Below are 17,293 nucleotides of genomic sequence, written 5' to 3'. Positions count from 1 at the left end.
TTTTTCTTATTACTATGGCATTTGCTTCATGTGCACAGGCACCGTGCTTTGATTCAGCATGGTGCCCCCCTTCATCTTTACAACACAGACGCTGCACTTTCAGCACAGCGCCGGTATTCTGTTGACAAAGTCAATCACTGCAAGGCTGGGCTGCACACATGCAGCTATTAGCTTTGTCAACAGTATACCGGGCGCCCGCTTTAGAATTATGAAAGCAGGCACTGTGCTGATACAATGTGATTTTTTTTCTACAACTCACTCGGGGGCCGATTAGGATCGGGGTTTTCCCGCATCCTCCGGGCCGGCGGAAGCCACCGCTGGGGAGGCACAAAAGACCCACCGCCAAATTAGGATGGCGGTGGGTCTCAAAATCCGTCTGCAGCTTTTCCGCCGCGGTCGCCTTCCGACCGCGGCGGAAAAGCTCTAACATGGCTGGCGGTGTCTATCAGACACCGCCAGCCATATTAGGATGGGGGTTAACAGATGCCTTTCCGCGGCGGATTCTCTGCCGTGGAAAGGCATACGGTGATTTCTTTGGGGGCCCGTTGCGGGCCCCCAGGGTGCGTGGGGGGTGCACATGGGGGGTACCAATGCATTTGCGTGCACGAAGCGGCAGGCACCGCGCGGTGCCTGCCGCTTTGTGCATGCAAATGCTAAGCATGCATATTTAACCTTGCGGCGGGTGCTGCTTCAAGCAGCACCCGCCGCAATGTTAAATATTGAGGATGTGACCGCCAGGCTGGCGGTCACATCCTAATTGCATTGGTGGGACCGCGCTGCCCCTGCGGACGGTCCCTCCTCCTCTGGGGTGGCGGACGGACGCAGGTCCGTCCGCCATCCTAATGAGCCCTTAGGTTTGTCCCATTTGTTGCCTCCTCACTCGCTCACACTCCTCCCTTCCTCTTTCGTTCCTGCTCCTTCAACATGCCTTCAGCTTCACACAGCAAGCCTGCAAGCAGCAAAGAGCGTTGTGAGGAACACATGATGGGGGTGCTGGGTATTAAAAGACCAGATTGTGTTGCTTCTTGTTGATTTATTTATGTATTTATTTTTATAAGTACCATGGCACACAGGCAGTTCATGAAATGATGTTTCACTTCAGCTGCTGAAAACATTTTAATGGTAAATCAAGCTGATGTAATTTCACAAACCTTGCCTAATTAAGTATTTAGAGTGATATATATATTTTGTTAAATTTCTGCTGGTTACTTTATTTAAATGGATTTAGATGTCGTTTTAATCTTTAACGTAACATTTTATGTACGCCTAAACTAACAAATACGTAAGCCATCTGCAGCTCGTATGTTTTGCATTCATTTGCTAAAATGTACATGAATAGAGTGATACCAGTGTTTCCCTTATTTTGTTTTAAACTAAGCGTTCAAGGTGTTATAGATTGCACCCTTCCTTTACATAGCTTTACTTCAATAACTTTGTTTACACCGTGTTTAAGCTTGCTGTGTTTTCTAAGTAACTCAAAAGTAGATTTTGATTTGGGCGTCGTTTACATGTCGTTGGAGCCAGCCCTGCTTGCTCCACTTGCATTTTCATACCAGGTTTCTTTTTTTTTATATATATTTTTATTGAAAGTTTTTCCCCTTTTACTTGCACAGGGCGCAGCAAAAAAAATACAACAATAAAAGAAGAATATAAAGCAAATCAGTAATCAATTACATTCTGTTTACCATTACCACATTCTTAAAAGAAATAATTTTAGCATACATTACGAAGAAAAATAAGTTATACAGGCATTGAAATTAATGATAATGATTATGGCAATATGTAATGAACTAACCAGTATTTCCCTCTTTCCACCTAGTTATAGGTTCCCAGATTTGCCTACCCAATTTCCTTCCCTTTTTTCCCTTTCTAGCATAAATTGCCATCTCTAAGTTATAAGTTGTCAATAATTTGGCTAACCATTGGTGATAGGTCGGAGTCAAGCCATGCTGAAGCTATACACAGCCTCAGCACTGCCATGGCAACAAAAATAAAATAGCCATCTCTCATCTGTCTATCATCATTATTCACACCTAGGAGTATTATCGCAGGTGATAAAGTAATCTCTATTCCTAGTGACCTCAGACAGAACACCTCAATAACTTTTTGTGTTGTTTGCAGATGACTGCATGTTGCAAAAAGGTGAACTATATCGGCCGCTAAGCTTCCACATCTTGGGCAGTTAATTCCCGTTGTTCCCCCCCATTGTGCAATTCTTGCGGGCGTGTAGTATAGTCGGTACAGAGTTTTGTAGTGTTGTGCCTGAAGAGCCGCTGGCATAAGATACTCTGTCCCATATCCAATGAAAGAAAAAAACACTCTTTCCCTATATCTAATCTTTGTGCCCATCTATCTGCCCCCTTTTCCAAATCATCCTGTTTAGATTCTATCAATTCAGAATAAAACCTTTTAATCGTGCAATCTGAACCATCCTGTATAATCTCCATAATTGAGTTTTTTTCAAATCCTGCCGACCCTCCCCTCTTTGTTGCCATGAAGCTTCTTACTTGTAAATACTTAAAAAATTGTCTTGACTCTAATCCGTATTTTGTCTGAATCTCCGAGAATTGCATAAGTCCCTGCGTACCCATGATATCACCAATCTTCGTTATCCCTAGCCTCCCCCATTCTTTAAACACAGAGTCAGAAAAAATGTCCGGGGGAAAAGCAGGATTATCACTCATTCTAGTATACGCATTATACCTGCCAAGGCCAAATTTTTTCATAAAAGCCTTCCAAATACTAAATGCTGCAAAAATTGTCTTAAATCGAGTCCTTTTAAAAATAACGCGAGTCCACATGCTTCAAACATACATTTTCTGCTTCTGCCCCCAATACTAAACCATATATTGCCACGGTGCCAAACACATTGTGGCTTTCTACTTCTGCACCCCCCAGTAAGCCTACCATATACTGTAGAGCAGCTGCCCAGTAATAGAGTTTTAGATCCGGCAGCGCCCCCCCTCCCCTATCTCTAGGGAGCGCCATAAATCTCAACGCTCTCCTTGTCTTACCCTTGGGCCAGATAAATCTGTTAATCATATTCTCTAAAATTTTAAACCACTTAGCTTCAAAGAGTAGCGGAATTGCCCTAAAAATATATAAAAACTTAGGGAGGATCATCATTTTTACAATATTAGTACGCCCCATTATAGAAAGATGCAAGTTCTGAAGCCTGTCCAAGTCTTTCTTCACTTTAGTGATTATTGGAGTTATATTTACCTCGACTAAGGTGTCTAAATTAGAAGTGATGTTTACCCCTAAATATACTCCTGACTGCACTTCACGATAATCAGAGCAATCCACCTGGCGATTCTTTATTATTTGTGCCTTAGAGGTATTCAGCGCATACCCTGAGATCTGCCCAAATTTTACTGCCTCGATCTCAACCTGTTCTATCGCCTCTGCGGGGTTTGGTGTTATAACCACCACGTCATCGGCATATGCAAGTATCTTGCATTGGCCCATACGTGTAGTCAGTGGAGTAATTCTTTCGTTCAACTCCATTCTGCAAATCAATGGATCCATATACATCGCAAACAACAACGGGGAGCACGGGCACCCCTGCCTTGTTCCCCGCTTTATTTTTACTGGGAGCGTAGATCCTGCATTTACACGAATAGAAGCTACTGGAGCTATATATAGAGCTTGCAGCGCCTTAACATAGCCCTCCCTAAACCCAGCTCTCCTTAACCCCTTAAGCGATGCGCACGTTCAGCGGCCGACGGCACCACTACCTCCGTAGTGCTGCCGTCGGCCGTTGAACGTTCGAACTGCACCTGCGCAATGGAACGTCCAGCACTGGAGCTGGACGTTCCATAGCAGCTATGAGGTTAAAATATTCCAGAGGTAGTCCCAGGAGACCCGATAAAAGGCCTTTTCTGCATCTAATAACATTACTGCCATCGGGTCTCCTGAGACTTCCCCCGCATCAAATAATGTGATGACCTTTTGGGTATGATGGGTAGTACCCCTCCCGGGGATAAAGCTGGGCTGATTATCGCTCACCAGAGTATGGATTATGCTGGCAAATCTTAATGCCAGTACTTTAGAATAAATCATCGTGTCGGCATTCATTAAAGTAATTGGCCTATATGAGCCGGGGTCAGTAGGTGGCTTCCCCTTTTTTAAGATTATAACAATATCCACCCCTCCCCAGGATCCCGGTATAGAATCCCCTGCCTGCGCCTGTTGCATTGTATTCACAATATCCTTAATAAGTGTATTCCAGAAAACCTTATAAAATTCAATTGGAATTTGATCTGGTCCAGCCGCTTTGCCGGAGGAAAGATTCAGCGTGGCAGCTTTAATTTCTTCTATGTCTAGGGGCACTTCTAATATTTCAGCTTCTTCCTCATTTAGCATTGTCACCGGTATCTCCTGTAAGTATGCACTTATTGCCTCGGGATCTTTGCCTTGTTGCTCATCATACAAAAGTAGCATGGAAGTGCCTAAATACTTCACGTATCCCCTCCGAATCTATATGGAGCACACCCATGAGATCCCTGACTTCCCTAACTTCCCCTGTAGCTACCTTTTGCCTGGTGCGGATGGCAAGTGTACGTCCCACATCTCTCCCTGTTTGCCAAAAAGATCTTAGCAGCCTTGTTTGCAACGTCCTCTTCTGCCTCCATTTTTGCCTTTGCAACCTTAATAAGAACATGTTCAAGCGGTGCCCCTACCAACACACATTGTGACAACTCTTCCTCAGCATCCAGAGCTGCCTTAGTTAATTCTGCACTCCTTAGGCGCTCTTGTTTCCTTTTAAAAGTGCTGTAACTAAGGGTCTCCCCTCTAACTCCCGCCTTAAAGGCATCCCAGACTATGCCTGCAGCCGCACTCCCCCTGTTAATCTCAAAGAAAGTTTTGATCCACTGTACCATATGCTGTCTATAATGTTCCTCCCTTAATAGTCCTCTTTCAAATGTCCATACCCTCTCTCTCCTCACCGTTGTTGCTGCAGTTAAGTTCAAAATTAGCGGGTTATGGTCAGAGAATACCCGGGGGAGCCTTTCTATTTTTAGATTAGGGAGCAACGAATTGGACGTAAAAAAATAATCAAGCCTTACACAAATCCTGTGTGGAGCTGAATAATATGTAAACCCCTTGTCCCCTGGTTTTAAGCTCCCCCTACATCTGTTAGCGCATTATTTCTTGCAAGGCTAAGTAGCGCTTGACATACCCTTTTTTTCCTGCCTTGATATCCCCCATACATTCATGGCCCCAAACCATTTGCTCCATTAATATTAAAATCCCCGGCCAGGATGATATGGGGGGCCCAAGTAGCTAATTCTACATCCCAAAATTCAAAAAAATCTGGATCATCCTCAGTAGATCCATAAATTACCCCAAGGGTAATCCAATCCCCATTAAGAAAACACTCAGCCAATGCACACCTACCCCACTGATCTTCCAGTTTTTTCCTTATTATTACATCCTTGTTTTTAGATAAGATAGCCACTCCTCTATGTTTGGCCCCCTGTTTTGAGTATTCTAATACATGAAATCCTAACTGATTGAGAAGATAGCCTTGTATCCCCATAATATCGGTTTCCTGTAATAATGCAAAATCCACATTCATCTTTTTAATGCTATAGAGACAGTCTGTCTCTTCTGACGAACATTTAAACCACAGACATTCCACGTGACTAAACGAGTACCCATTAACCTGCATCCCATGATTGTCCAAACGAGAAAGCCATAATACATTTTTTATCATTTTTACATTTATCCATTTCCTTACTTATTTTATTCATAAGGGGTTTTGTACCAACTGTGCACACCCAATCCTCTACTCTTCCTATTGCACCCATCTGCTTTTTCAATGTGTCGCGCCCTGTGCCCCTTTGCTCCCCCAATCCCACCCCTGAGTTCCCTCCCCTACGAGCCCCCCCCCCTTACTGGCAAATAGGTCAATCCTGACCTATGCATGACAACCGAGGCCCCAGGTTACCCCCCTCCTTTTTTTTTCTCCCATATTTATTTATTTTATTTATTTATATAGCGCGAACAGGATCCGTACAGATATCAGAGCGCTTCACAAAGACAGGGTAGGGGCAGTAGGAGTCAACAGAGATAATGGGAACAGTATAATAATCAATAACATGGTACTAACAGGGATAATAATAATATACATAAAACCAATCAATATACAATCAGGTAAGGAAATAATATATATGTGTATCATATCTAGGTCGGTAGTAAGAGAGTAGCGTAGTAGTGTCCCCTACAGGTAGAGTATAGTGTATAGTGCCAAAGGATAGAGGTGAGCAGTGATACAAAGCAATGCAAAGTCTCTGAACCAACATCTATAACGATCAGGAGATCTTGGCCAGAAGGATGGTTTTCACCTCTTTCTTGAAGAGTGCAGTGGAGGAGATCAGCCTGGTTTCCGGAGGGAGCGCATTCCAGATCCTGGGTGCCATTCCTGAGAAGGACCGCTTGTATGTTTTCACTTTCCGGAATCTCCGTGGTTTCAGGAGTAGATTTTTTGTACTCCTATTGGATCTCGCACCTCCTGATATAGACAACTTTTGAGCGAGGTAGTTGGGTGCCTTGTGGTGCACGGCCGCGTGTGTCATAACTGCAATTTTTAGCTGTATTCTGGCTTCAAAAGGCAGCCATTTTAGAGACTTTAAGTCTGGGGATATGTGCGAGTGCTTTCTTGAGCCAGTAATGAGTCTCGCGGCAGCGTTCAGGGAGGCTCTTAGGGGTGCTGTTGTGGATAGCGGGAGACCGCTGAGGGCCGCAATTCCGTAGTCTATTCGAGGGATGACTAAAGCTTGTACAGCAGTTTGGAAGTCTTTGGCCGGGAGGAAGGGTTTAATTTTCCTCAGCGTGTTAATTTGGAAATTAGCTGCTTTTGTGGCTTTGCTGACGTGCTGCTGCATGTTGAGCTTGGCGTCGAGTGTGATGCCTAGGGATTTCGCCGAGTCCACGATGGTAGGTTGGACATTGAGTGCCGTTAGGTTGTTGAGCCAGGTTTGGGTGGTGGAGATTTTCGCCGGGGGTGAGATGAGTAGGAACTCAGTTTTCAGAGCATTTAGTTTGAGGTGATTATCGGCCAGCCAAGATTGGGTGTTAATAAGCGTGGAATATCTTCCGGGGATTGTAACTTTAAATAGAGTTGTGTGTCATCGGCGTACATATGGAATTGAACATTGGATGCTTGGAGCAAGGTGGCGAGCGGTTCCATGACGAGGTTGAACAGTGTAGGGGAGAGGGTGGATCCTTGTGGAACACCTAGATCTGCAGGCACAGGTGTAGACAGCACATTGTCGATCTTGAACCTCTGAGACCGGTTGTGAAGGAAGGACGAAAACCAATTGAGAACAGTTCCCGATAGCCCCATTCTAGTACTTAGCAGCTCCAGCAAGTTCTCATGTTTGACCGTGTCAAATGCTGACGAGAGGTCAAGAAGGATGAGGAGGCAGGACTCATTGCGATCCAGAATTTGGAGGGCGTCATCAATTATGTGTGTCATAGCAGTTTCCGTGCTATGTTTCGCTCTGAAGCCTGATTGATGAGGGTTGAGGAGGTCAAATTGATCAATGTGTTTTGTTAGTTGGAGTTGGACACATTTCTCCAGCAGTTTGGCCAGGGTGGGGATATTGGTGATGGGCCGATAGTTGTTTAGGTCGGACGGATCAGCTGTAGGTTTCTTGAGTATAGGCGTGACTTGCCCCACCTTAAGGGAGTCTGGAATGTGGCCTTGTTGCAAAGAGCTGTTGATGATCTTGGTCCAGAGAGGGAGGAGCAAGGGGATAAAGTCTTTTACAGCATTAGCCGGTAGAGGGTCTGTGAGGTGATTAGAGGGCTTCAAGGTGCAGAGCAGTTTGTGTATTGCTTCTTCCGAGTAGGTGTCGAAGTAAAGCCAGGATGCCTTGTTTTTAGGTTGAGTGTTTACCATTCTGGTGCGGTTGGGGTATCAGCTTACATCCATGATGAGGTCATTTCTTATGTTGTCAGTCTTTAGTTTAAAGAAAGCAGAGAAGGCTTCACAATGTGGGGTGTCATTTGTTGTGCTGTTTGGTTGTGCGGGTTGTGCCTTTGTTTGGGTCTTGATTAGCTCGAACAGCTTTCTTGGCCTGTTCTTCGCTTGGTCCAACTGGCGGTATACAACGGTAACCACGCATTTTTTACAACGCGGTACCGTTAACACGCTACTTTTACCACGCAAGTCGTTACCACGACTTGCGCTGGGGGGCGCTCCAGGATAGTAAATAGTTTAATTTACTATCCAATTCCTTTCCCTAGAGTCCACGGGGACTGGAGTTGGAATAGTAAATTAAAAAATTTACTATCCAGCGCCCCTCCACGCAAGTCGTTGTAACGACTTGCGTGGTAAAAGTAGCATTGGAACGGTACGCGTTGTAAAAGTACGCGTGGTACAGTCATATATCCCCAACTGGCGGCTGAAGAAGTCCGACTGTGCGCTTTATTTTCCTAAAGTAGGCATTTCTCTTGTTCTTAAGCTTTTTGAGATGCAGTGCTGAAGGGTCTGATCTCCAGGTGCGCTCTGCCATTCGCATAGTACGGCTTTCGTCATTGAGTCTGTCATCATACCAGGGGTTAGAAATTTTGGTGGAGACTCTCTTTAGTTGCAGAGGGGCGACTTCATTGACTATTGTATTCATAGATTCAAGGTAGTGGTCAGTCAGTGATTGAGCATCTGAGGCACCTGAAGGGGGGAGGAGGAGGTTGCCGATGTGGGGAGGTAGGGTAGAGGGGTTAAGATTCTTCAAATCCCTTTTCCATGTTTTTGATTTGATTGGTTGAGTAGGGTTAGGTTTAACTTTTTCGTTGATAAAGAAGGTGATAATGTGGTGATCTGACCAATCGCAGGGTAGAATCGCCTCCAGTTGAGTAGCGTTCTCTTTGGCAATGATGAGATCGAGAATCGAACCTTTGTCGTGTGTTGGTTTATCGCATAATTGGATGAGGTCAAGCGTATTGAGGAAAGTTTTGAGACCATTCACCACGGTGTCTTTCTGATCGTTCCAGTGGAGATTGAAGTCACCCAGGTAGACTTGAGTGGTCTGCCGGCCGGCATTGGAAGTGATCAGGTCCATGAGTTGTTGGGTGAATATGAGATTGTCACCAGGAGGGTGAAAGATGAGATGTAAAGCACAGACTTGTTTGCCCTTGCTGGTGATGTCGAGGCAGAGGAGTTCACAGGAGGAAAGAGAGGGGGAGGAGACTTGAGTAACGGAGAGGTTGCTCCTAAAAATGCATGCAATTCCCCCACCCGTCTTGCCCGGAGACCTGTCCAGCCTAATGATGTGATAATTGGGGGGGACTAGTATGTCCATAATCGGGGTAGAGGCTTCAGTGAGCCATGTTTCCGTTAGAATGGCTAGGTCCAGGTCCCTAGCTGAGACGAGATCCGCGATGTCGGAGGAATGTCTCTGGGCCGATCTGCAGTTTAGTAGGATGCATTTGAGTTTGGGAGAGAGAAGGGTGGTCGAGCTTTCTAGTGTGAGGGGAACTTTTCTGAGGTTGTTAGGGACGGAGCCTCTGTTGTTTCCTTTATTTCCTTTAATATACTGACCCTGCTGCTAATCAGTCCAGATATTTTACAGCCACCGGTTTTTTAATGCCCTTAAGTTATCCTTTATTTATTATTGTTGTGATTTGTGGTTTATCTGCCTTACAGCTACCATCAGACTGCCCTGGCCCTTGGTTTCCTTCAAAAATGTAAGATATTCTTGGGCCTTAACTTCTGAGAAAAATACCTTAAATTGACCATTTGCCCCTACCATGAGGCGACACAGAAACATCAAATAGGCTTCACACCCTAAGTTTTGGAACGGTGTTATCAATTGCCTCATCCGCCACCTTCTCTCAACGGTGGCGTGACAAAAATCAGGCCGAGCAAAAAAGGTAATATCTTTGTATGTGCGTTTAGTCTCAGGCTTAGCCTTACTCATGGTCTCCTCCTTTAGTAAGAAATTCCCTACGTTCACCAGTATTGCCCTTGGTTTATCTGCCACGTTTCCCTTCCTCTGAAACAGAGGAAACCGGTGGGCACGTTGGATATCATTTTCCCAATCCCACTTAACTATTTCAGGGAGTGCCCCTTTGAGCAAATCAACCACAAATGCACAGACATCTTGTCCTTCTTTCCCCTCTGCCACACCCAAGAGTCTTATGTTGTTGCGTCTTTGTCTGTTCTCGAAATCTTCGAGTTTCCATAAGATGTCCGATGTTTTTTCCTGCTCATGCCTAACCTCTTGCCACTTTAATACGTCATCTTCCAGCTTCCCAGTTCTTTCTTCAACCTCCGTAACCCTTCCTGCAATATCTGTATACAGCTTGTTGACTTTTCGTAATGACCCTTGTATTTTTTTATTCGCTTGTCTAGCTCTACGGCTTTCAATCCTAGCTTCACTTTGCATCTGTTTTAATGTTGTAAATAAGAGGTCAAAGCTGGAGGCCTGTGCTTGAGGCTGTGGATGGGACTGCTGTAAATGTAGCGAACTATTTCCTACTCCCTCCTGATATAGCTGCGAAGTGGCGGAATAGTCCCAATCCAATTTCTTTGCTCCCTCAGGCTGCGAAGGGCTTAATACTTGTTTTGCCCTATTGCGTGATCTATTCTTAGCACTCTTTGATTTTCTTCGAGCACAGGCCTTGTTTACCTTGTTCTCATCTACCTCTGAGGTATCCGATACCAACTCTGAGTCCTCTATGCAACTTTCCGATGTCGATGAGTGCAAGCCTGCATCCAACCCCGAATCTGAGCCTACCTCATCGTGTTCCTCCTCCCCCTCCTCATCGTTTACTGAATAAAAGCAGTCGTCACTCGGAGATCCAGGATTTAAAGAGTTAATGTTCAATCCATGCGTAATAAACCCACTGACAGCAAGCGATTCGCTAATGTTATTCAGTGACACAGATTGCCTCAAGGTATTGGGCTCCCCCCCTGTATCCTGTTCAGTTATCATGTTACCAGTTATCTCCATCAATTGGCCCGTACAGCTTGCATCACTGCCACAAAGCGTAGGGGTATCACTTCTCCCACTGCCCAAGCTATCGACAGTCTCAACCCCAGATTCCTTGTCGACAGAGTCACCCAGTCCAGCGTTTACACAAACAGGCGCATGTAACTGCCTCCCGAGCCCGCTCTGCTGTTCACTCCTACCTTCGTGTTCTTAGAGGGTTGCCCAGACCGCTGGTCCCGCTATTCCGCAAGTTGCTTACTCTGAAACACATCACCGCCCATGCTTTGATTATACAAGTGCACGCATTTACACCTTTCCTCCTTTCACTTCGTTCCCTACTGCATTACTTACCATCATCTGGTTCATCGATATAGTTCACATGCTCCCGTTTAACTACCCCTTTCCATTCACCTTCCCTTCTGTTTAGCGTCACCTGGGTCCTTCTATACGCCGGTCCCTCATTGGTTTATTCCCCCTGTCACGACGTACTTTACGTCCCTCACCTAATTGTTTCCATCCCAGTCTGTCCAAGTACCCTTACCCTGTGTCCTGTTTTCCCTGACAGCACTCCAAACGAGACAACCCAGTCCTGATGATGGTCTACATTTGATATGGACCGAAACGTCGTCGACTCCACAGCGCAATTTATTGGCGCATCCTACTATGACTTTAACAAAAAATTGTGAATTATATTACATAAAGTTATTGACTGTTGGTCACTTGTTGAGCTAATCACTGTGTATATATTTCACTTTGCTCACTTTGCGCCGTTCATCGCTGTTCACCTACTTCACTTGCGTCGCCACTTATCACTTGTATATATTGAGCACCAAGTTTTATCGGTTGTCATTTGAACTGTCCATTTATGTGCTGTACATATTCTCTGTGGCATGAAATTATCTTGATATGAATTGAATATTAAGAGACTAAAGATCATTTTTGTAATTTGAATCCTTGTGTATAAGCGTCTCCTTTCCCTGACTGTTGTAATGCCTTGTGCATGCAATATAAATTGTCTGTTTATTCATACCTTTTGGGATATTGTTTTCCTTTAAACATTAAAAATACTCTGAAACATAGGCATCGTATGATTCTTCCTCTGTGCATTCGTATCAGTGGCGTCCAAATCCGCCTCCGAGTTCTGTCCCTCGGTAGCCTCCATGGCGTCCTGCGTCTCCACTCGCGGCTCCGAGTTCCCGATGGGCGCCTCTCCCTATACCTGGATGCACGCGCCTCCGGCTGCTTCAGCGGCAGATGACTGGTTGTTCTGCAGAGTTGGCATCGGCGTCGGAGTTGAGGCAAAGGATTCCTGCAAGGTAGGCTGGCGTAAGGTTGTTTCCTTCCCTAAATCTTCATCACATTGTCGCCCCTTATTTCCTCTTTTTCCAGGGAGCCCCCTGTCTCTGTCTTTCTCTTTCTTCTCTTTTTTTTCCTCGGCGCCCTCGATTCTTTTACACCCTTCTGCAGCTTTCTCCAGTGCCCTTCGGGTCTGGGGTTTAGACAAAGCTTTTATCCTTAGATTGATCGCTGGGACACCTGGGTCGCTGGAAGCCGCTTTTTCATTTTCTTTCTCCTGTTTTTCCCATTGCTCCTTCCGCTCCTTCTGAATTGTTGGTGCCATGGTCTGTCTCAAGGTTCTCCAGCCAAAACGGAATATCGCCTAGCTATCTCCACAATCGAGGTAGCAGACTGTGACCTTAAATTTGCTTGTCTGGGCTCATACACAGAAACCTACTGCATAAACCACTGGGCGCAGTTAGTGAGCAAAATCATCCTTGAGCATTTCCGTAGTAAAGTTGTTTAATCCCCAAGGAGCCAGGTAGTAGCCATCGTCCGTAATCCGCAATCAGCTGGGGTCAGCAATAATCATCGGAGAGGGGGAAAGTGCGACAGCTCCCTACGGCCTGACGGCGGCCATCTTGCCATACCAGGTTTCTAATGCAATTAGGAAAGTTAGTCAGGCTTTTTTTTAACAGAATTAACACATTTCCAGACCAACTCTCGGTTACAAAACATCATTCTTTCCACTGCCATGCTTTCTTCCCGTTTCGAATTATGGAGACGTGTAAAATGCATAGGAAGTGTACTTAATGACTGGTTTCCTACCTTGAACAAGCATTTGCAATGCAATTGGTCACGCATTTACGGGAGTTCAAACTATTGGCAATGTAAATGGCAATGCGTTTTATTTATGGTTCAAAAACCAAAACGTAAATATAAGGCATTGTCATTTACAATGCCAGTAGCTCAAACTCGTGTAAATGCGAGGCCTGTTGCATTGCAAATGCTTGCTTACTAAATATTGTAAAGACACTAAAAAATTATTGACAGAGCCTAGTCGGCCTGTCTGGATAAACTACTGACTGAAATTGACTAAATAACAAAAAGTTTCAAGCTAGCTAAAAGAGCAAACTAGGGAGCAAACTCAAAAGACTACTCCGAACTCAAACTGAGGGCAAATATATTTTTTCTTGATTGGCAGCACCAACACAACCATTTCCACCAAGAGACACAAGGGCCTACTTCTCAAACTTGATCTTAAGCTTTTGTAACTAGAAACTTCAAAAGAAGGTCCAGTTGTCAAGTGCCAATTGTTTGGAGATATTTAACAAAGAAATTTCCAAATATGTTGCAACATTAAACTCAATTGATAAGCCACAACTTTCACTGAAGAACGTTTTTGACCAGCTTATTTTTACATGGCCTGGCAGAAAGAAGGGCCGTTCTGCCAGGCAAGGACAATTTGATTCCAGGTCCCTGTTCTTACAGGACAAAGACACCCATATTACTAATATAGAAGACCAACCTTCCATCCCCAGAGGATAAGAGGTGGCTGATACTACCACAGACTTCAAACCAGATCAAACTCTGCCATCTGTAAGTATATTCCACTTCCAGTACTTTTGCCAGGGAGGATTTCACAATTTTTCCATAGATGGGAGTCAGTTGACAACTGATCAGTGGGTTCCGAAAACTGTGTTGAGCTATCAAATATGAGTTTTATGAAGATCCAGTAGAGCCTTTGTTCCTACACAAAAATCATTTTTTCTCACTCAGAATCCATTATTTCTCAGGAAGTACAAGATTTTCTACAAAAAGGTACAACTCATAAGACAACTTTAGATTCCTCAGGATTCTTAAGCAATTTTTTTCATGCAAAAAAAAAAAGAGCAGAAAATTAAGACTGGTTATAAACCTACATCAGTTCAACTATTCGTTTAAAGACACTTCAAAATGGAAACTATACTCCATCACAGGGATCAACTGGATAGGTGGCTCTTTCAGTATCTATTCATCCAGATTTTTGCAAGATTTTTTAGTTCCAAGAGAAGGATTTTTCATACCACTTAACAGCTCTACCTTTCAGTTTATTCTCAGCACTACAGAGTTTCGCCAAACTCTTGAAACATGTGGTATCCTACCTGAGTACTCTGGGTTTTAGACTTCTCATTTACTTAGACAATATTCTTCATCATCCACAAAACAGGACTGCCCTGCTGAATTCACTACAATTCTCAATTTCTTTCCTGGAAAATGGGGACTTTGTCATCAATCGAGGGAAATATTTTCTAGTGCCCGACCTTTACGCTTTTTCTCTATTTCTGATTATATTCCGATGTCTATCAAAGATCAGATAAGAGTTGACTACAGTGATCATAATTACTCAATTTTTGTCGTCTCAGATCTGATATCCGGATCTTCTTCAAATGTATGTAGACATTTCAATGCTTCTGCCCGATGTCCAACATCTCCATCAGACTCATTCAGGGCACTTTCACAACATTCTCCTCTCCGGCAACCATCAACTCATGGCGTGGAAGTTGTCGGGAATTCCTGGTGAGTCTCAGGCATTCTGCCAGAAACTATCAATATCATCAACAAAGCTTGGGCTCCGGGTACCACTATGGCTTACTGATTGGTCTTCTGTCTCAATGTTTAAAACACTGCACTGCAAACCAATATCTCAATTTGCTTTTACTGTTGCTAGTAATGTTTAAAAAAAGCATAATAGGAACCTCCGGTTCTTGACACAAAAAGGAGCTATTGCTGAAAATTCCCAATTTTATTAAACAAACAAAGGCATTATCCCACATCTTTCAGAATGTTTTCACCTGACTCACCATATTTCCCTAGTATTTATAACCTGTTTCTTTCTAGTTACGCAATTTACAGTTGTGCAAACAAACCAGTGAGGACAATGTTTTCAAAGAATGGACTGTGTTCTTGTTGATGATGTTTATCTGCAGTTACTTGATTTTGTAGACTAGTCATTTTAGCATCAAGAAGGAGGACACTGCGGGCTACAAGAGGTCTATTTATACTAGGACTAATGCAAACACCTGTGTGGTACACACTGGTAATCAAGGCACAAGGGCATGCTGGGAACTTCGTTCTGACAGTAATCGACGGGAGATGCGCTTTTCTGTACAGCGCGGTTTATCAAGACCGGCACAGCTGGGCCCACATTAAACTGGAGGACCCGGATCGGTCACAACTTGATCCCTAGCGTGTATACTTTACCTGTACGAAGGGTTTTTCATAAGTGTGACTCAATATCTGAAAAGGTCTCTACCACATCCACTGCTTGTACAACATATTTGGATTGATAAGCACGCTTTACTGCATACCATCCATTTTTGCCCTGAAGAAGTCCATGTGAATGGAGGTAACGCGTCGGCTGCTCAAACACATCAAGACTGTTGTTTTAACTCGGTTTGAATAAAAGAAGCTCACTTGAAGAATACACTTTTGGACTTGGATTGAATAATTTTTCCTTGTTTTGTGGTGCACTTCTGCTTTTGTTTCAATTATGATGCTCCTTTACTGGATTGCATTGTGGTAGTGGGTGCGTTGACAATGTGCACACAGATCTCTGGGTATCCCCAAGAGACAGACATACTGCATAAGGGATATCGGGTTAGGTGCTGTGCTCTATAGGGTTCCACTGCCTTAGCTTATTTCTCTTGGAATGCTGGGAACTCTATTTTTCTTTATTTACTACTTTTTATTATCTGGCTCCAATGTTAAATAAGTGCAAAAAAGAAGGCATAATACTCTCCTCTGTGTCTTTAATAAAAATTAGGACTTTCCAGCAACAGCTATGGAAAATCCTGGCTTTCCATGACAAACACCTGCCCACATGTTGACAAGCATTTTATCGTTTCCTAAACGTATTCTTACAATAAACGAATACATGCTTAATTGCTTGTTTTACTGTAGATGAGTGGGTGAATGCAAGAATGAATGTGGATGACTGAAAGAATGAGTCCAGCGATGACACATTACATGTATGGTGAAATATGGAGTGTCTAATCGCAGCAGTGAGGAAAACAACTTTACCTTTTAATTACAACCTGCACTTAAGAGCCCAAAAATACAGCCATACAAAAGTTCAGTCAGCTAAAGATGCAGGACTGAATGAAAAGGGCGCAAACGTTAATTCCACAAACCTTCAGCTCTTAAAGAGACACTTTATGTCCCAAAAATGTTTGCTACCTTTGCTGTAGAAGATCATGCAACTCCCTTTCCCTACTAGGCCCCGTGACTGGCACTTTCTCTGTACTCACGTCGTCTAATACATCATAGCAGGCTTTGATCTGCGCTTCCAACTCGTCTTTCTTTTTCACCAGCAACTGTACATCCTCAACGGTCACTATTGCACTCTGGTCACTAGTACCAGCTGCTTCAGACATCTTTTTATGTCCTGGCAGAAAACAGGTACCCCTTCACGCGACCCGTAGCTGTAGTCTTTACGCTGAAATAGAAATACAAGAGGTACTTCTTGGATCAGCAAAAGAAAGACTTGCCCCACCCCCTTCCCCGCCCCTCCCGTCCGAACGCCATGAAAGTGTACAAAAAACAAAGAGCCATCTTGAAACTGTACGATTCTTCATTACTTTATATATAAAGACCTGGCTTTTAAATTATTCCCCCACCCCAGGATACCCTCGCGGGTGTAGTACGCTTTACACATAACAAAGTCTGAGAAAACTAACTCCGCGTGAGATGTACCTAGCGAATATCAAGGTATATAGTATACTTACAAAAACGAGTTATCATTTTACTATATATTCTTGGATTACGGGTAGCTTTTTTGACGCAGTAAAGTAGTCCTGTATCGTCGATGAGTTTGGCTTTCTATTTAGACATGCTACGAACGTTTCTCTGCTCAAATGAAGAACCATATCGGTAAGGAAAAAAATACGGCCATTTTTAAAGGGTCTATCATTAGGTCATCACATAGCGAGGTCAGTTGTAAAATCTCAATGACAATTCAAGTTTGATCGAGTGAATAAGACCACCATTCATTATAAACATACATCAATTAATGTTGCAAGCTCACTGAAAAA

The 17,293-nt window shown here is 43.9% G+C and overlaps 1 protein-coding gene across 2 annotated transcripts in view; it reads right to left on the bottom strand.

Annotated features, from left to right (window-relative positions):
• The window catches only part of PSMD9 (proteasome 26S subunit, non-ATPase 9), an 87,724-nt gene extending 71,013 nt beyond the window's left edge, over nucleotides 1–16,711 (bottom strand). Inside the window, exon 1 of one of the 2 annotated variants that reach the window (XM_078667545.1) lies at nucleotides 16,511–16,711. In XM_078667545.1, the coding sequence (XP_078523671.1) occupies nucleotides 16,511–16,636 (126 nt within the window). In that variant the 5' untranslated portion in view covers nucleotides 16,637–16,711. The remainder of the gene's footprint in view (nucleotides 1–16,510) is intronic. The other variant, XM_078667544.1, reaches the window with a different exon arrangement.
• Between the last annotated feature and the right edge of the window lie 582 nt (nucleotides 16,712–17,293).

Source organism: Lissotriton helveticus, chromosome 11, assembly GCF_964261635.1.
Source record: "Lissotriton helveticus chromosome 11, aLisHel1.1, whole genome shotgun sequence".
NCBI lineage: Eukaryota > Metazoa > Chordata > Amphibia > Caudata > Salamandridae > Lissotriton > Lissotriton helveticus.
This window is presented reverse-complemented; position numbering and strand designations above follow the sequence as displayed.